This window comes from Loxodonta africana, chromosome 3 (assembly GCF_030014295.1).
Source record: "Loxodonta africana isolate mLoxAfr1 chromosome 3, mLoxAfr1.hap2, whole genome shotgun sequence".
Taxonomy (NCBI): domain Eukaryota; kingdom Metazoa; phylum Chordata; class Mammalia; order Proboscidea; family Elephantidae; genus Loxodonta; species Loxodonta africana.
In genome coordinates, this window is record NC_087344.1 from 61,799,929 (window position 1) to 61,819,833 (window position 19,905).

General features: G+C 46.8%; 1 protein-coding gene across 4 annotated transcripts in view; it reads left to right on the plus strand.

Moving 5' to 3' along the window:
* The window catches only part of RPS6KA1 (ribosomal protein S6 kinase A1), a 40,449-nt gene extending 28,593 nt beyond the window's left edge, over positions 1 to 11,856 (plus strand). For 2 of the 4 annotated variants that reach the window (XM_064281538.1, XM_064281535.1), the window contains exons 17-21: positions 6,300 to 6,461; positions 6,648 to 6,724; positions 6,936 to 7,053; positions 7,926 to 8,063; positions 8,433 to 11,854. In XM_064281538.1, coding sequence (XP_064137608.1) covers positions 6,300 to 6,461; positions 6,648 to 6,724; positions 6,936 to 7,053; positions 7,926 to 8,063; positions 8,433 to 8,555 — 618 coding nt within the window. In that variant the 3' untranslated portion in view covers positions 8,556 to 11,854. Of the gene's footprint in view, positions 1 to 6,299; positions 6,462 to 6,647; positions 6,725 to 6,935; positions 7,054 to 7,925; positions 8,064 to 8,432 lie in introns of all 4 variants that reach the window. The other 2 variants (XM_064281537.1, XM_064281539.1) reach the window with 2 other exon arrangements.
* The last annotated feature ends 8,049 nt before the right edge of the window (positions 11,857 to 19,905 follow it).

The following is a 19,905-nucleotide window of genomic DNA, read 5'->3' on the forward strand; positions in this document are numbered from 1 at the left end:
GAGGGGGAACTAGGACCAGACCATTGCTATGTATGTCTCTCATTCTAAAATATTTTATTATAGAGAATTTTAAACATCTGCAAAACCATAAAGAATAGTATAATGGACCCCCATATGCCCATCACCCAGATTGAAAATTGTCAGGATTTTTACCACCCTTGTTTCTTGAGGAAGAAGTTCAAACCTACAGAAAAGCTAAAAGAATAGTACCATGAAAACCATTTATCTTCTAGATTCACCAAATTCATCAAGTTAACAGTCTGCCACATTTGCCATAACTCTCTGTCTCTGTCTGTCTGTCTATAAATATATCTTATTTTTTGGCTGATACGTTTGAAAAGAAGTTGCAGATGATACGTGGCCCATAAATGCCCGTAACTGAAGCATTTTAAAGCATGTCCCAGACCTCACATCCTCTTAGTCCTATGTCTACAGCTCTAAAAATGGTGAACATTTCTCTCATAGCAACTAACAAAATGCTATCTGACTTGTAGTATCAGGCTACAGACATATTTCTGCTAGTGTCTCAAAAATGTCTTTACAATCAGTTTATTGGAATCAGGACCCCTTCAAGGCCAAACATTTCGTTCAGTTATTATAGTCCTTGTTGTTGTTATGTGTATATTTTGCATACAGTGAAATGCACGGATCCTAAGTGTACAGTTTGGAGAGTTTTGTTAAACGTGTATCTCCTGTAAGACCCCTGTTGTAACTGCCACTGACTTGGTGAAGAGATCAGTTGTGTGGAACGTGCCCATCCTAAGTTTGTCTGCTTCCTTGTGGCATCATTTAAATCACTCCTCTTTGGCCTGTATGTCTTGTCAATTACCAGTTGCTCTAAAGTCCTAATTAGATTCAGCTTCAACTTTTTTGTGGGGGAGGGTTCACAACACTTCACAGGAGGTGCAGGGTGCTTCATAGTGTGTTCTATCAGTGAGCACACCATGTCACGTTGCCCCCATTAGTCATGTTGGTGGTAACAGCCTGACCCCCTCATTAAAAAAGATCTTCGTCGCACTTTCATCTAATGGTTTCATCCTTCGATGCTCTTTGCCTGGATCAATTATTTCATTAGGGTTTGCAAAATGACAGTGTCTAATTCTGTCTAATGTATTAGGGGGAATTCTTTTGTCAAAAAGAGCTTTATCTCATAACCAGAACTTCAATTTGGTTACCACATGTGCTTTTAGCAGTCACGTTTGAAGTGGCTTTGTTTTTTGCCATGGCCAGTATAAACAGACTCATATTTAAACACATCCAGGTCAGTCAATAAATGTGTTTCCTTTCCCTGTTTTGTTCTCAAGTGACTACTAGTTAAAGTTAGCCCCAAGCAGATTTGGAGGAAAGAGCCAGAACCAATGAGTTACTAGTGGGTCACCGGAGGCTCAAAGCAAGGAAGAACCTGCTGTAGTGGGGGCTGCATCCGAAGGTGGTAAGCCCCCTCCACCAGGGGTACGCAAGCTCTAGGTAAGGACAGTCACTTGGTGGGGATGTTGTTGGAAGAGCTTTTCTCTTTCCCCAAGCCCAGAGTCTATGAGTCTCCAAAGTTTCTGGCCCTTTCCAAATACCAGGGGCAGATGATGAGGAAATGGGGAAGCTCTTCTTGTTGAGGTATCTGGAAGGAGATCCTCTGGGCCGATCAGCAGTAGCTGTGGTCTAAAAGCTGGGAATCCCACAGGAACTGAGAGATGGGAAGGGTGACCAGGGAGCTGGCACCACTGGGGCCTCTTTTTGTTTTAATGTTATCTTTTGATTGAAGTATGACAAACGCAGAAAAGTGCACAAATCATAACGTACAAGTAAGTCAGTAAGTTTTCAAAAAGTGAATACACCCATGTAAACAACACCCAGATCAAGAAAAGAAGCATTTCCAGTTCCTCCAAAGCCCCCTCCTGCGCCTTCCAGTCCCTGCCTCCACGGACGGGTAACCATCCTCAGCTGGCTGTGTGTCTGGCTTCTGTTGCTCAGGGTTGTCTCTAAGATTGATCCATACTGTCGTATGCGGCTGCAGTTACTCCTTCTCATTGCTGTGGAGTGTTCTGCTACGTGAACAGACTATGATTTCATTGTCCATTCTATTGTTGATGGTCATTGGGTTGTTACCTGTTTGTGACTATTACAGAAATCCTGATGTGACATTCTTGTATTTGTCTTTTGGTAAATATGTGTACATTTTTATGTTTGGAGTATATTTAGGAGTGGAACTGCTGGGTCATAGTGTATGCCCATGTTCATCTTTAGTAGCTATTGGCAAACAGTTTTCCAATATGGTTTTGTCAATTTACCCTCCCACCAGGAGTGTCTGAGGGTTTTGGTGCCTACCAACACTTGGTATTTTCCACATCCTTAATCATAGTCATTCTGGTAAGTGTGAAGTGCTATCTCCTTGTGGTTTTGATTTGCATTTATCTGTTGGCTAATGAAGTCGAACACCTCTTTGAGTGTTTATTGGCTGTTTGGATAGCCTCTTTATGAAATGCCTGTTCAAGTCTTTTGTCCATTTTTGATTGCATTGTCTGCCTTTTTCATATTACTTTGCAGGAGTTCTTTAATATGTGGAGCCCTTTTACGTCCACAGTCCCTCCTGATTGTTTCAGTTACCATCCCATTGTGCCAGTTTGAGAACAGCCTTTGAGTCCATGAACTCGCTAGAGAGTCAGCCCCAGGCTTTGGCTTCTCTGTTTAACCAGATGATTCACACACAAAAACTTCACCTTTTTTTTTGGCTGGTCACTGGCTCCTAAATATACATATTCTGATGATGCTGATGATGGCAAAGATGCTGCTGCTGCTGGCAGTTAACACCATACAGCACAGCCAGTCAGGGTTCTAAGCACTTTACACACTCACTCATTTAATTGTTCCAACAAATCCATGAAAAGGATCCTGTCATTTGGTGAATTTTGTAAGTGAGGGAACTGAAGCTCGGGGAGCTTAAGTGACTTGCCTGAAATCTCATAGCTAGTCTGGCTCTAGAGTCTGGGCTTTTAACTTGTGCATGTGATTAGATGCTACCTTGGACGAGAAGTAATTTCTTGTCCTCATTTTTAAATGCTTCTTAAGAAGCACTCACTCTGTCTCAACATCCAGCTTGATGGTGGGGCTCAGCTGCCTGCAGTTCTGGAGTTACTGTGACAGCACCAGCCGTTTCCTAAGCCCTGTGCCAAATAGCCCTAGTGCACTAACTCATAAGCTGTTGCCCATAATCCTGGGGGCTGAGCTCCTATCAGCCCCATTTTATAGATGAGAAAACTGAGGGCTAGGGAGGTTAAGTGACATACCCAAGGCCACACAGCTACTAATGGTGAAGCCAGGATTCACACTCTGGCCTGCCTGACACCACGCCTGAAATCGCAACCGGAGGTCACAGGCTCTTGACTCAGTGGCTGCATTTGGCTATAGATATGTTTTGTTTGGCCTGCAAGGTGTGGGTTTTTTTTTTTTTTTTTTTTTTTGGTAATTTGGCTGCTTTTGAAAAACTAGGCCCGAGTCTCTCCGTGGTGACTATCAGCTGGCACTGTGTCATGGCTGCACCCTTTAGATGGGGCCCTGTGCAGTCTGGCTTCACTCGTCCCTTGGCCAACCTGTTACAGTGCAGTGAGGTGTGAGAATATGCTCTCCCTCCCCCACCCACACACCTGGGGGGCTTTTCAAGCTGTGCCGGCCCCACCATCCCAGTATTCTGATACCTGCCATGATGAGCCACAGTTACCTATAGGAGTTTGTTGCTTTCTTGTGTTGTCTTAGGGCAGGATAAAAGTTGAAAACTGCCATATCCCTCTCCAGAAAACGTCACTGGTGCCACACCAAACTGGAAAGATTGTGGAATTAAGATCAAAACTTGCCACACACAAGTCAGTTCTCTTTTCAGAGCCTCGGTTTCCTCTGTATATGGAGCCAGTAATTCCTGCCTGCCCACTTACTGAGGTGTAATGAGATCACAGCCAGGAAAGCATAAATGGGGAAGATCACATGTACAGGGTAGCTGGTGTCATCAACCACGCTGAGTAACCCTGACCTCTGGAAGCCTGCCCTCTGTGGGGAAAACAGAAGAGTCTACATTTCCAGGGACCTGGGCCATACAGTTTTATTAGGAAGGAGAGAGCCCAAGGGGCTGGGAAGATGCTGCGGAAGGGGCTTCTCCAGGACTTAGGTACAATTTCTAGTGTGCCTCTGGGGCCACTGTGCCAGTGTAGCCCCTTCCTCCTCGTCAGCCAGGCACTCGTCCCTCTGTGGAAGTAGACTGCAGAGGCAGCTGCTGGAAGGGTTGGGGTTCAGTTGGGACTATGAGAGGATCACCTCTACAAAGCTAACTAACCTGCGAGACTCAACTCATCTAACCTGCGAGGCCTCTACGTGTTCCAGAGGTCTAATCCATTCATTCATTGCACACATGTTCACTTAGCACCTGCTCAGTGCTAGGCCCTATGCTGGTGGCTGGAGGGGAACAGGTGTTCCCCAGACAGACATGGTATGGTTATGGAGGAGTTCCCAGTGGCCTGAGCTTAGGGCGCCTGAAGGAGGGTGGTGGACAATGAGGCTGGAACAGATGGCCGAGCCTGGGAACTTTAGGCTTTGTCTTGAAGGCAGTAAGGAGCTATTGAAGGCTTTTGATCAAGGAGTAATGTGATTTAATCATCCTGTCAGTCACTTAGGCAAGAAATAATGGTCTCTGAGCTAAGGCATCTATGAGTTTGAAGCTACAAAGTGAGAGCAGAATAGATGGGGCTTGGTACTAATGGATTGAGATGGGAGAGAAGGCGAAATTGAGAGATGCCCAAGGAGGCACCCTTAGCTCACAGAAGGAAATGTAGGAGGGGAGAATATGATGAGTTTAGTCTGGGATGTGTTGAGTCTGAGGCTCTTTGGGACATCCAGCAGTTGCTGACTCACAAAAGGTCTGGGCTAGGGTCAGAGATCTGAGAGTTGTCGATAGGTAATAGAGGAGTGACCATGATTAGAACCGTACAGAGGGAGAGAGGAGAGTGAGAAGTGGAGTGATTCAGCTCCCTCAGCTTAGAGATGAGCAAACAGGTCCAGAGGAAAATCATGTGCTTACGGTCTCAGCAGTAGGTTTTGTTCATCTATTCATTCAACAATCATTTATAGAGTACCTACTACATACTAGGTACTATTATAAGTGCTTGCATACAGTGAGCAAACACTCATAAGAGCAAAACACTCATGGTGCTTACATTCCAATGGGCAGAGTCAGAAAAGAAATAGGTAAATGTTATGTCAAGTGGTAGTAAATGCTATGGATAAAAATACAGCAGGCTAAGAGACTAAGGAGTACTGAGGGGTGGTTGCTATTTCATATGGGATGGTCAGGGAAGGCCTCACTGATAAAGTGACGTTTGAGCTGAGATCTGAAAGAAGCAAGAGAATGAGCCAGGCAGATGTCTGAGAGAAGAGGGAACAGCAAGTGCAAAGACCCTGAAGCAGGATTATTCTTGGCACATTGAAGGAAGAGCAAAGAGGCTGGTGTGACTGAAGCAAACTGAGCAAGGGAGAGAGGCAGAAGACTAGGGAGGGCAATAGATGTGGACAAGAGGCAGTGGAGAAATCAGGTAGGGCCACACAGGCCACTGTAAGGGCTTCTCCTCTTGAGAGGGGATGGCTTGGAGGGTTTCGAGCCAGAGAGTAACATGATCTGACTTCTTTGTTGAGAATAGACTGTAGGAAGAGAGGGCAGAAACTTCCTGGAGGTGGTTGTCATAATCCAGGGGAGCGATGATAGTGCCTGGGACCAGAGTGCTGCCAGCAGAGGGGCTGAGAGATGGTTGGGCTCTGGATCTGTTTTAATGGTAGAGTCAACAGAGTTTGCTGATGGATTGATTGAGGGATATGAGGAAAAAAGGAATCAAGAATGACTCTAATGGTTGTATAACATAAATGTAATTAATGTCACTGAATTGTAAAAAATGTTGAAATGACAAATATATATATACATATACTCACCACAATTAAAAAAAAAAAAAAAGAGTGACCCTAAGATTTTGGTCTAAGCAACAGGAAGGATGGAGTTGCCATTAGGTAAGGTGTGACAAGCAGGTCTGAGGGGAGAAATAAAGAATTCGGTTTTGAACAGGTACCTCATAGACATCTACATAGAGATTTCAAGGAGACAGTGCCAGTACCACAGTGGCTCCCGTTTCAGCCCCTTCCCCTCCTTTTGGGTTCTGGCCCATCTGTCCCCTCCCTGGGGCCCTGTCTTCCTAACTTTCCTGTCCCTGGCGGTGACCCGGACCACTAGCAGCCCCTCCACATTGAGGACTGACCCCAGCCCTCTGCCCCAGGTTGTACACAGGGACCTCAAGCCCAGCAACATCCTGTACGTGGATGAGTCTGGGAACCCCGAGTGCCTGCGCATCTGTGACTTCGGCTTCGCCAAGCAACTGCGGGCTGAGAACGGGCTCCTCATGACGCCTTGCTATACAGCCAACTTCGTGGCCCCTGAGGTGAGTGGCCCAGTATCCTCAGGTGCCAGAGTGAAGGGTCTGGCACCAGGGTCCTTGTGCCCCCTTCCAAAGGCCCCACACTGATCCAAGACTCCAGTTCCTTGGCCTTGGCCCAGGCCCCAAGGGAGGATCCAGCATGTGGTTGGGACCCTTGTCCACTGCCTCTCAGACTGACCTCCCTGCCAGGTGCTGAAGCGCCAGGGCTACGATGAGGGCTGTGACATCTGGAGCCTGGGCATTCTGCTGTATACCATGCTAGCGGGGTGAGTGTCTCAGCGGGGCTTCCTTCCCCACCCCCTACTCCTCCTCCTGCCCTCAGAAGGGTCTGAGGACAGGGACATAGCCCTGCCTTGGGGAGCTCCACCGTGAGGAGGAAGATGTTGCCCTTGGGAGTACCCACTCTGAGGGGGAGATATACCCCTCACCCTCACCGTCAGAATTGAGGCTGAGGCTACGCATATGGGCTTTTCCCAGATACACTCCATTTGCCAACGGGCCCAGTGACACACCAGAGGAAATCCTGACACGGATCGGCAGTGGGAAGTTCACCCTCAGTGGGGGAAACTGGAACACAGTTTCAGAAACAGCCAAGGTGAGTCCAGAGGCCTGGACCAGGCTCATTGAAGGGGGATGCAGCGTTCTATCTCAGGGCTTTCAGCAGTTGATGAACAGGTGGCCTCATTTCTCCAAGGAGAATGTTCTACAAATCCCTATTGCTCTATTTCTCTGAGTGGAAGATTCCCAGGGAGACCATCAGCCACCTCCTACCCCCACCTTGCTAGTCACTCAGTGATCAGTCACTGAGTCTTTCCTCATGTGGGGAACAGAGGGCAGCATCAGTGATGGGCCCTGCCTCATGGAACATGGTGTGGTAGCAGATACAAGCCTGCATACAAGAAACAGAGATGCCAAGCACAGAGAAGGGTCCTATTGGCCAGGGCTACGGGCAACAGAGGCACAGAACAGAGTGACTGACTACACCAAGCAGAGAGGCCTTCTCAGGGGAGGTGACATTTGAGCTTTCAATATTAGCAACAGTTTCCAGTTTTTGGGAACCTCTGTACCAGGCACTGGAGCTGAGCCCTTTATGAACATTGTAAAGCAAGTATTGTCCCTGTTTTCAGAGGGAAAAGTAAAGCTTGAGAGTTGAAGTAACTTGCCCAGGGCACTCAGTTCATGAATGCAGGAGACAACTTTTGAACCTAAGTCTGCCCAACCCAAAACCCTACTACCTTAGCAGATAACTTCTTGAAGGTGAGGGAGAAAGAGAAGAGCATTCCAGGAAGAAGTCTCTGCAGCAGCAGAGGCCCGTAGAAGGGAATGCATTGTCTGGGCTCGGGGAGACTGGAGAATCACAGCAACTGCTGCAGAGGTCTTGGCAGAAAATGCTCATTCCCTGTCAGCGGGGCACAGCTGTCTGCTTTGCCACTGACCTCTCAACCTCCTTAACTATTGTGTCCCTAGGACTTGGTATCCAAGATGCTGCACGTGGACCCCCACCAGCGCCTCACAGCTAAGCAGGTCCTCCAGCACCCATGGATCACCCAGAAAGACAAGCTACCCCAGAGCCAGCTGTCCCACCAGGACCTGCAGCTTGTGAAGGTATGGCCACCCCTAGCTGCTGGGCATCTGGGGGCTCAAGCCAGGGTTCCTATGGGCAGGGACTTGGGATGGTAGAGCCAAGGGATACCGTGTGTGTGCTGGGCACCATCAGGTGGGACAGAGGAAAAGAAGACACAGCCCTGCCCTCAGGGAGCCCTAATCTGCCATGCAGCAGTGTCAGCACTGTACTCATGTGCCCCCAGTCCTCTGGGGGACAGCCCCTGACCTTGAAAGACCCCAGGACCAAAGAACACGAAGGAACACCAAGCTAGATTAACAGTGGGATGAGATGGTTGGAACACAGGGAGGGGCTGGCCTGGCCCTGGAGCACACCCATCTGATTAACTGATCTCCCACCTTCCCTCCCAGGGAGCCATGGCAGCCACGTACTCCGCACTCAATAGCTCCAAGCCCACTCCCCAGCTGAAGCCCATTGAATCATCTATCCTGGCCCAGCGGCGGGTGAGGAAGTTGCCGTCCACCACCCTGTGAGGGGCCAGCGCATCCAGGCCGCAGGGCGGTGCTAGCTCAATGGAGGCAGCATACTTCCCAAGGGGAGCAGGCCTGAGTCACAGGACCAGAGGGAGCTGGAGCCCCGAGGGGCCCAGGAAGCAGCCAGCCCAGATCACCCCCAGTGGGGGCGTGAGAAGTGCCTTCTCCTTCCCCAGGATGGACTCTTCTCGGCTCAGGCTCTGCTGGTTGCAATTGATTCACTGTACAAACTCTTATCTTTTTTTTTTTTAAGGGAAAAAATGGCATCAACCACCATGGATTTTTACAAGATCCATTTGCCTTTCTGGGAGCAGAAGTAGCCAGTGCAGCCCTGGAGGGGCACTGAGTCATGCTAGGGCTCTGTGTGGGTGAGACTCCCACAATTGGCCGTCTGTAGCCATCTGCACACCTCCGAGGCAGCCCGAGGCAGTCCAGCGTCACCTTCTAGAGCCTTTGGCTGTCTAGAACTCACTCTCCCCAGTCAGCTCCTTTTCCGTTCTGTTCTGCTGGGGGGTCTGGAACCATGTCCTGCTAGAGGAGAGGACCAAGGCCCCGCCGACTGCCAGCTCCAGGCACCAGCATCTGAATCAGCCCCGCCAGTGGGTCCCCTGCAGTCAGGTTGGGCTGTCCCAGGGGGAGGATCAGGAAAGCACTTTCTGGCTGACTTCTGTTGGGGTCTGCCACAGGACAGAGTTCACAGGAGGCCAGTGGGGCAGGCCAAGGGAGGTAGGGGCTTTTGTTTCGGTGTGTTTTGTTTCTTCCTCAGCTGGTAACTCAGGGTTCATCTGTCCATGGCCTTTCTAATAAACTTACAGTTGAGTTGAAACTCACTGTCCTTCACTTTCTATCCCCAAACTTGCCTTCACTCTGCTGTCAGGTGTGGAGGACTTTGGCAGCGATAAGAAATGGGCCAGGGCCAATTAGCCGAGCTGCTTGGAGTGCAGGTCATTTGGGGAGGGTGTGGGAATCCTGCTGGTCCTGCCCAGCACGTTCCTGCCAAAGGGTCCCGTTATGGTATTGCTAACAGTAACGGTAATATTAGCCACCAGTTACTGAGAGCTAGGCACTGGGCCTGGGTGTTACTTGTATATCTCATTTAATCTTAACCCTGTTGTGGTGAGTGCTATTATATTATTGTCCCTGTTTTATAGATGGGGAAGCTGAGGCTCAAAGGAATTAAATGCAACAAATATCTTTTGAACACGTCTTCTGACCCTGCTCCAGATGCTGGAGTTAGAATGGTGAACCAGGTAGATGTGGGTCTTACCTCCTAGTGGGGGAAACGGACAATTAGCAAACCCATGTCAGCTACTGATAAGACATGTGCAGAGAGTTAAATTGGGATGAGGGATGGAGAGTGACTTCAGATGAAGTGGTCAGGGAAGGCCTCTCTGGGGAGGTGACCGAGAAGCTGAGATCTGAGTGGTGAGAAGGAGCTAGCCAATCTAAGACCAGGAGGCAGAGGGCAGAGTCAGGGTGAAGGCCCCAAAGGAGGAAACAGGTTGGCCATGCTCAAGAACCAGAAAGGAGGCCAGTGTGGCCATAACCTCAGGACGAGGGGCTTTGCACAAGGTGAAGCTGGAAAGGAGGGCAAGGGTCAGTCATACTGGGCTTTGTAGGTCTGGGTAAAAAGTTAGGGCTTAACTCTAAGTGAGATGAAAGTCACCCTGGAAGGAATTTAATTAAGTAGGGAGATGACATGATTTTTTTGTTGTTGAAAATACACAAGGCAGAACATACACCAATTCAACAGTTTCTGTGTGTTCAATACAGTGACATTGACAACATTCTTCAAATATGCAGCCATTCGTACCCTCATTTTCCAATTTGTTCTCCCCAAATGACATAAACTCATTTCTTTCTCAGCTTCCTATCTGACCTTTTGAGTTGCTGTTAACAATTTGATTCCATATAGTAAGGTTTTAAAAAAAGAATACAAGGCTCACTGCAGACATTCTTCACTAGTTAAGCTAGACTGTGTTTGGTTTAAAGAAGGCTTCAGGGGTTATTTTTGGTTTATGGTTTCAGGGTTAAAGATGATCTCAGGGCAGTAGTTTCAGGGGCTCATCTAGCCTCAATGACTCCAGAAAGTCTGGGTTCCATGAGAGTTGAAATCTACATTTTTAAAAAGATTATTCTGACTGCCATATAGACAATTGACTAGGGGAACAGAGGAGGTCCAGGTTTAACCAGGCCAGCAGCAGCTACTGCAGTAAACCAGACAAAATGTGGTGAAAGAGGAGATGGGCGAGGGGAGCAGGCAGGGCCAGGATATGCTTGCTGGGAGTTTGGATGTACAGAATCAGAGAAAAAGGAGATTCAAGGATATCTTCTAAATTTTTGACTTGAGCAATTGGATACTGAAATAGGGAAGAGCTAGGGAGGAGCAGGTTTGGGGGAAATTTTTAGAGTTTTGTGGGAGATGCCTTTTAGATATCCCAATGGAGATGTCAAATAAGGGTTGTAATTAGAAGTTAGGTTCTGGGGAGAGAGCTTGTAGGAAACTGGTAAAGCCAATCGCCTGGGCTTCTTGAAGCATGCTCCATGGACCAGCAGCATTGGCATCATCTGGGAGCTTGTTAGAACTGTGAATTTCAGGTCCATCCCTAGACCTCCTTAATCATTTTAATAAGGTCTACACGTGATCTGTGTGCACATTAAAGTTTGAGAAGTCCTGTTTTCAGAAACTGAGAGCAGAGAAAATGCTCACACACTAGCATTTAGAGATGGAGCCGAGCAGGGAAGCCACAAAGAAGACTGAGATATAACAGTCTGGCAAGATTCAAAGCCCTGTGAACCAGGCCCTTTGCTTCAGCGACTTCTCAGCCCTCTCCACCTTACAGATAAGGAAGCCAGAGCCTGCAGAGGTGAGTCAGTCTAGTTATGAGGGAAGGAGATTCTGACAATTGCAGCTCAGCTTTAGCTCTGGACTAAGCATGCAGGTTCTAAGCATGCAGGTTCTAAGCCTGGCAGCCTCCCCACAGGAGCAAGGAGGGTATGTTGGGAGATTCAAGGATTCCCCTCAACACCCACTGACACATGGTCCTGAGCCCCTGACCTGTGTTTCACTTCTCTGGCTCAGTTTCCCCATTTGTACAGTGAAACCAACATTTTCTTTCCCACCCACCACCCAAGGTTGTCCACCCTGGACCCATCACCCCGGCTGAAATAATCTGAGTGTCATCCAGACTCCTTCCCCTCATTCCCTGTATCCAGTCTGCCTCCTAAATATTTCTAGAATCCTCCTTCTCACCCTCCCCACCATCCTATTTTTCTCTCCTCTTTTTAACTACCTCTTCCTTACTAGTTCTCTTCCGTCTTTTGTCCCCCCTCCCCCTCCCCACACCCCCCCCCCCCCCACCAGCAGCATTCTCCATTTAGAATCATAAATCTGACCCGGCGTCTGGCCTGGAGCTTAGGTGGGTGAGCCTGACACTCGGTGTTCTATGTGACCCTGTGCCTGCCGAGACCCCAGTATCAGCTCTCACTGCTTCTCTCCAGGGTCCCCAAACTGCCCACAAGTCATGCTGCTCCCTCCACTGGGTTCCTGGCTAACTCCAATTCATCCTTTAGGACAACTCAAGTAATGCCTCTAGGAAGCCTATCGGGACACCCTAGATTGGGTTGAGTGACTCACCTTTTGGCTCTCCAAACACCCCATGCCCACCTGTTTGCACACCACACTGTTTTTGGAAACAGCCGATGATGCATATCTTCCCACCAGTCTGTGAACCTGAGTGTGTGGGCTGTGTCTTGTCATCTCTGTCTCTCCAGCACCTAGCTCTGGGCCTGACGCACAGTCAGTCCTGAGCTTGTGCTCAACGAATAGGTGAGTGAAAGAGCATGCAGGTGCAGTGGACTTGATGGTGCTGGGGAAAGCACAGCAAACTATACCTCAAGAGCCAGAGCCTGGAGCCTAGAAAGACATCTGAGGAGGAAGAAGGGAAAGGGGTGCTCCAAGGCACAGAGCAGTTAATGTCTGGCCACACGCACTAGGGGGCAAATTCAAGAAGCAGGAAATGGTGGTGGATGGGCATGTAGGGTGGGAGTCCATAAGTGCTTTCTCAGCAGCTAAACCCAAATACTTCTCTTAGCCTGAGTTTCTCTACTTGCCAAACAGGGATAATAATTCCTGCCCATCTCACAGCATCACCTGAAGATCAGCGAGTGAGTGAATATGAACATGTTTCAGAAGATAAAGAGTGCTACTTGTACAATTAATCACTGGATTCCAGAAAAAGTTCCCAGCCAATAGCATCTCCGACAGGAATTTCCCTCCCTGGGTGCCAACTCCCTGGACAAAATCCACTGAGGAATAACCTAGCTTGGGGAAAAAAATTATCAATCCAGATAGCTCCAATTTTCAGGGTTACTCTCCCCTTTAATGCCCAAAAAATAATCCCTAGGCCCCCACCTGGTAGGATGTCTCCTCCTGTGAATATTGGCTCCCATCTACTAAGCAAAGGGTCACTCTGCAGGTGCCGGGCTCCAAGTGCTTTCCATGCTCTATTTCATTTAATCGTTGTGAGCAAATTGAGGCTCAGGAAGGGACTTGCCCAAGAACACACAGCTAAGTGGCAGAGCAGAACTCAAATCAAGGTCTGTGTGATTTTGAAACTCAGTGTTAACCAGTGTGCTGTCCTGCATCCCTGGTTCTGAGAATGCCCAAGACCTACGTACATGTTCCACACATCTGTCTGGTCACCATCACTCTTCAGCCAGCCGTGTGGTCATTAAAGGTTCCTACAGTACTGGGATTTGTTATCAATGAGAGGAAAAAAAATCTAAAAACCCATTGCTGTCAAGTCAATTCTGACTTATAGTGACTATAGGATAGGGTAGAACAGCCCCATAGAGCTTCCAGGGAGTGCCTGGTAGATTCAAACTGCTGATCTTTTGGTTAGCAGCTGCAGCCCTTAACCACTACTCCACCAGGGTTTCCCAATGAGAGGAAGTAGTTGTTAAAATGTTCTATTTTCCAGCTTGCAGGCAGTGGAAACAAGCTGAGGAATTTGGAGAATTTCCTGTGGACAGTCTCAGAAGGTAGTGAGTTGCCCCATCACCTGGGCTTCACACAGACCTAATGACTACTTATCAAGGTCTTGGAGGGGATTCCTTTTCCCAGTAAGGGGCTGTTTAGATGTAATCTTGCTCGTACTTTCCAGGTTGGAGACTCAGATTCTAGATTGTTGGCACAGGCGTCAAAATCCATGTGTCTTGCATTTCCCCACTTATATATCAAACCCAGGGGCAGATTAACCAGTAAACAAGGTACACACGGGCTTAATTGTGTTTACTTACTAATCCATACTGCACAATTTCACATGGGTTTTACCTCATCTTCGATGTAGTGAAAAACAGGTGAAATTGTGCACTACAGATTAGTAAGCACAGATAAGCCTATGCGTACCTTGCCTATTGGGTAACCTGTCCCTGATCACATCGCATTGTTTCAATGATTATTTCAGAGACAGGCACTCAGAGAAAAGGCTGGTCTCCTACACATGTTAACTATCCAGACATTTGGTACCTTGGTTAACACATGAATTAAATTCTCTCACTCAACCCTGTACTAAAAGGCCACACTAATTCATGATGCAACCATTAATTTAATGGCTATAATAATAAGTGCAATTTATTGAGTTCCTGCTATACCCCGGGCACTGTATATTCATCATCCCTAAGACTCAAAGCAATCTTAGGAACTAGGTATTATAATTTTCACCTCCTGTCAAGGAAACTGAGGCTAAGGAAGATAACTTGCTCACAGTCCCCCAGCAAAGAGGTGGCTGAGCCAGGTTTTGAACCCAAGTCTATCTGGCTCCAAAGCTCATATGTGTCCTATTATTCCACCCAGATACGTGGGCTTAATTTCATCCCATAATGACTCATAAAATCTCAAGTCAGAGTGACCCTCCACCCGCTACAGGAATTCCCCACGGATGGTTCTCCAGTTTCTGCTCGATGCTGCCAATGACAGAGAACTCACCACATCACAAGGCAGTCCCCCACACTGTTGGGAAGTTCCCCTAGCTTTGAACTGAGGTCTTCTGAGTAGCTTCCATTCTGAGAGGGATTCCCACTAACTCTAGGGGACTCGAAGAAGAAATGACTAAACAGTAGCAGGAAGGGAAATCTAAACGAACATCTCTACCACCAGTGAAAAAGGAACGCTGGTGGTGTAACAGGTAAGGGTTCAGCTGCTAAGTGAAAGGTTCGTAGTTTGAACCCACACAGTGGCTCCGTGAGGGAAAGACCTGGCAATCTGCTTCCACAAAAATTACAGGCTACAAGACCCTATGGGGTAATTCTACTCTGAGTTGAAAATTGACTCGACAGCATCTAACAATCACAACGGCCACCAGTGAAGGCAACTGCAGGTGGCAAGGAAAGACGTGGTACTAAGGCTGTACCAGCAAGAGGGAACGACTCAGTGAGGTGAGCAGGAGGGCCTCGTGGGCCATCGCCCCTACCTGTACCTCCTGCCTGGACTCCTGCCCAGTTCATCCCTGAAGGCAGCAATGGGTCATGGGAACCGCATAGGACCTGACGTCAGGCCTGTGATCACACTTAAGCCCCACTGCTGACCTGCTTTGTGACCCTCAGCAAGTTGTTTCACCACTCTGATGTTTCTTCAGCTGTCAAACAGGGCTATTGTGAGCATTAAATGAGAGTGTATATGAGTAGTGTGGCTGGCACAGAGCTGCTCAGTTATAAGCAAACAGTGACTAGGACATAGGAAACAGACCAGAGTAGTGCTTAAGTGCAGACTCTGGGGTTAGCTGTCCTGGTTTTGTTGTTTCATTATTTTATTGACATATAAGCAATCCTGGGTTAGAATCCAATTTTGGCCACTTGCCTGTGTGACCTGAGGCAAGTCACTTAACCTCTCTGCTTCGATTTCCCCATCTTTAAAGTGGGATTTAATAGTAGCTTCTACGCATTGGTGAAAATGAAACAAGATAATGCATGAGAAGTACATACCACAGGGCTTGACGCCTAAGTGCTAACAAGTGCTTAAGACATGTTGGCCACTACCCGTTCCTCCTCCCAGAGAAGACTCCAACCTCTCAGCTGTTAGTCTCTCTGTCCCTGTCACCCCCACCCCTGTTTTAATAGAGGGAGCCACATCCAGAACATGTAGAGATATTGGCTCATAGAAGCGACCTCACCCATAGGGCGGGGGAGAGGGGAGTTCCCTTGTGAGGACCTTCTCCCTGTGTTCCCCTCCTACCACAGAGTCTCTCTCTGAGTTATAACTCATGTTTCTGACTCAGTCTGAAACTTCTTTTTTTAAGTAATTTCCTCTGTTTCTCTTCCCTTCTGCTCCACCCCCACCCCCATGCTGAGTTGAGAAATCGAGGAGAGGATGACACATGTCTGAGCTGGGCATGGGGCCTGCACCTGGGATGGGCTCGAAGTCGCTCCCCCATTGCAGAATCTTTTACCAGGGCTGGATTTGGGCAGAGTCATCCTGCTGTGACTACAGAGCTTTCCAGTTACCAGGCCCTTCAGGTGGGCTTCAGAGAGCTTTTCTAAATGGGACTAGATTCTCACCTCACGGAATGATCAGGGCTCTGGAATCAGAAGGCATGAATGAAGTGAAATCTCAACACTAGCCATTACTAACTGTGTGGTCTTGGGCAAGTCATTTGGTCTCTCTGAGCTTTGTTTTCCTCACTTGTAAAACAATCCTCAGAGGGTTGTAGAGAGGATTGTAAGAAATAATGAGAGTAAATGCTCTGGCAGAGACTAGGAGCAGAACATATGGTGACTGAGTTGCAAGAATGCTTAGTAGACCTTTCAGAGCCAATTGAGACCCTCCAAAATCAGGGAATATTACCTCAGGGTCCATGGGCTTCACAGGCATGTGGAAATTATATGTAAAATGGTGTGTACGTGTGCATTTTTCTGGGAGAAGAGAGTGCAGGGATTTTGTCAGATTCTCAAAGGAGCTCGTGACTCCCCAAAATGTTAAGACGTATTGTGTCAAGGGTAGCAGATAAAGAATAATAATAAAAAAACCACCAAACCCACTGCCGTTGAGTCGAGGTAACTAATACATGTACTTTATAAGCATGTAGAACACCCCTCCTGTCCTAGCTCCTAGCACTGTGCAGTAGTTCAATCAGTAGACATTTATGGAGCCTTATGTTCCAGTTCAACCATTTCAGGAGGTAGCATATGATCAAGAACCAACGGTATCGAAGGAAGAAGTCCAAGCTGCACTGAAGGCATTGGCAAAAAACAAGGCTCCAGTAATGGACGGAGTACCAATTGAGATGTTTTAACAAATGGATGCAACTTTGAAAATGCTCACTCATCTCTGCCGAGAAATTTGGAAAACAGCTACCTGACCAACCGACTGGAAGAGATCCATATTTGTGTCCATTCCATAGAAAGGTGATCCAACTGAATGCAAAAATTATCGAACAGTATCATTAATATCACACGTAAGTAAAATTTTGCTGAAGATCATTCAAAAGCGGTTGCAGTAGTACGTTGACAGGGACTGCCAGGAATTCAAGCCAGATTCAGAAGAGGATGTGGAAGCAGGGATATCATTGCTGATGTCAGATGAATCTTGGCTGAAAGCAGAGAATACTAGAAAGATGTTTACCTGTGTTTTATCAACTATCCAAAGGTATTCGACTGCGTGGATCATAACAAATTATGGATAACACTGCCTAGAATGGGAATTCCAGAACATGTAATTGTGCTCATGAGGAACCAGTTCATAGATGAAGAGGGAGTCGTTCAAACAGAACAAAGGGATACTGCATGGTTTAATTTCAGGAAAGGTGTGCATCAGGGTTGTATCTTTTCACCATACTTATTCAATCTATACGCTGAGCAAATAATCCAAGAAGCTGGACTATATGAAGAAGAATGTAGCATCAAGACTGGAAGAAGACTCATTAACAACTCCTGACACAACTTTGCTTGCTGAAAGTAAAGAGGACTTGAAGCACTTACTAGTGAAGATCAAAGACTATATACCCTTTAGTATGGATTACGCCTCAACATAAAGAAAGCAATAATCCTCACAACTGGACCAATAAGCAACATCATGATAAACGGAAAAAATACTGATGTTAACAAGAATTTCACTTTACTTTGATCAACAATCAACACCCATGGAATCAGCAGTCAAGAAATCAAAACTGCGTTTCTGCATTGGGCAAATCTGCAAAAGACCTCTTTAAAGTCTTAAAAAGCAAAGATATCACTTTGAGGACTAAGGTGCGCCTTACCCAAAGCATGGTATTTTAAATCGCCTCATATGCATGTGAAAGCTGGACAATGAATAAGGAAGACTGAAGAACTGCTGCCTTTGAATTAGAGTATTGGCAAAAAATATTGAACATATCACGGGCTGCCAAAAGAAGGAACAAATTTGTCTTGGAAGAAGTATAGCTGGAACTCTCCTTAGAAGTGAAGATGATGAGATTTCATCTCACTTACTTTGGACATGTTATCAGAGGGACTAGTTTCTGGAGAAGGACACCATGCTTGGTAGAGGGTCAGCAAAAAAGAGGAAGACCCTCAAGGAGATGGATTGACACAGTGGCTGCAACAGTGGGCTCAAACATAGCTACGATTGTGAGGATGGCGCAGGACCGGGCAGTGTTTCATTCTGTTGTTCATAGAGTCACTATGAGTTGGAACTGAATCAACAGCACCTAACAACAACCTATGTTCCAGGCACTGATGATACAAATACCAGTGCCATTGGTTCCCTGCCCTTCTGGAGCACTGAGCTACAGAGAAGTGATTTAAACAAAGTCACATAGTTCTGAAGGATGGCTGCTGCTGGGATTAAAAAAAAGAACCCCGAATCTCTGCAAAACTGGCCACTTTGTGTTTCTGGCCCTCCCAGGTGGATGGCTCACCCAGGTTCCCTCTGATTGGCCAAGACGACCAGCAAGATCACCATTCCAAAAGAAAGGCCTTAGGAATGGTCACTGACTGGGGTCACAGCTAGGGCCTCTGCATGGGGGAGAGGGGTTTGAGCTGTCAGCTCACCTCCTGGGGGTGCTGATGAGTTGCCTGGGTGCTGTTACCTGTGACTAACAGTGTTCTGAGCTGACTCAGCGAGGGAGAGCTCCCTTCCTAAATTCCCACACAGCTGCCATAAATACACATAGGGAATTCCATATGTGTATTTATACCAACTCTACTGACGTTTAGTTTACATATAATAAAATGTATAGATTTTTAAGGACACAACTGAATAAGTTTTGACAAACGAGTATACTTGTGAAACTCACATCACTGTCAAGATATAGGACATTTCCATCACCCAGAGAGTTCCCTCCTGTCCCTTCTCAATCTCCCCCAGTGCCAGAGGCAGTTACTATTCAGATTTTTGTCACTGTAAATTAGTTTTGCCTGTTCTAGAACTTGATATAAATGGAATCAGACAGCGACATACTCTTCTGTGTGTGGCTTCTGCTCAACATAATGTCTGTGAAGATTTATTGATGTTGTTGCATATATCAGTAGTTTATTCCCTTTTGTCTGAGTAGTATTCCATTGAGTGAGCATGTCACAATTTCTTTAATCCATTTACCTCTTGATGGATATTTGGATTGTTTCTGGTTTTGGGCTAATATTAATAAATTTGCTATTAATATTTATGTGAGAGTTTTTGTGTGGACATACATTTTTATTTCTCCGGGTAAATACCTAGAAGTGGCATTGCTGGGTCACAGGGTAGGTTTATGTTTAACGATATAAAAAATCACCAAACCATTTTCCAAAGTGGTTGTACAATTTTACACTTCCACCAGACAAGTCTGAAAGTTCCAGTTGCTCCGTACCCTTGCCAACGTTTGGTGTTTGTATTAGTTTCCTAGGGCTACAATAATAAAGTACCACAACTGGGTGGCTTACAAGAACAGAAATTTATAAAAGCTGGCAAAATGGTCACGAAAAGAGAGAGTGGAAGGAGGGAGCGGGCTGTCTCATGGGGGAGAAGTAATTGGGAGTATGTAGCAAGTTGTGTACTGGTTTTTGTGTGAAAGACTGACTTGATTTGTAAACTTTCACTTAAAGCACAATTAAAATTATTTTTTTAAAAAAAAGAACAAAAATTTATTGTCTCACAGTTCTGGAAGCTAGTAGTCCAAGCACATGGTGTCATTGGGGCCATGTTTGCTCTGAAGGCTGTAGGGGAAGATCCTTTCTCTCTCAGCCTCTAGTAGCCTCAGGTGTTCCTTGGCTTGCAGCCACAGCATAACTCTATCCTCATACGGCTGTCTTCCCTCAGTCCCTCTTTTATAAGGGCATCATTCAGATAGAACTGGGACCTTCCTTACTCATGTATGACTTCATGTTAATTTAACTG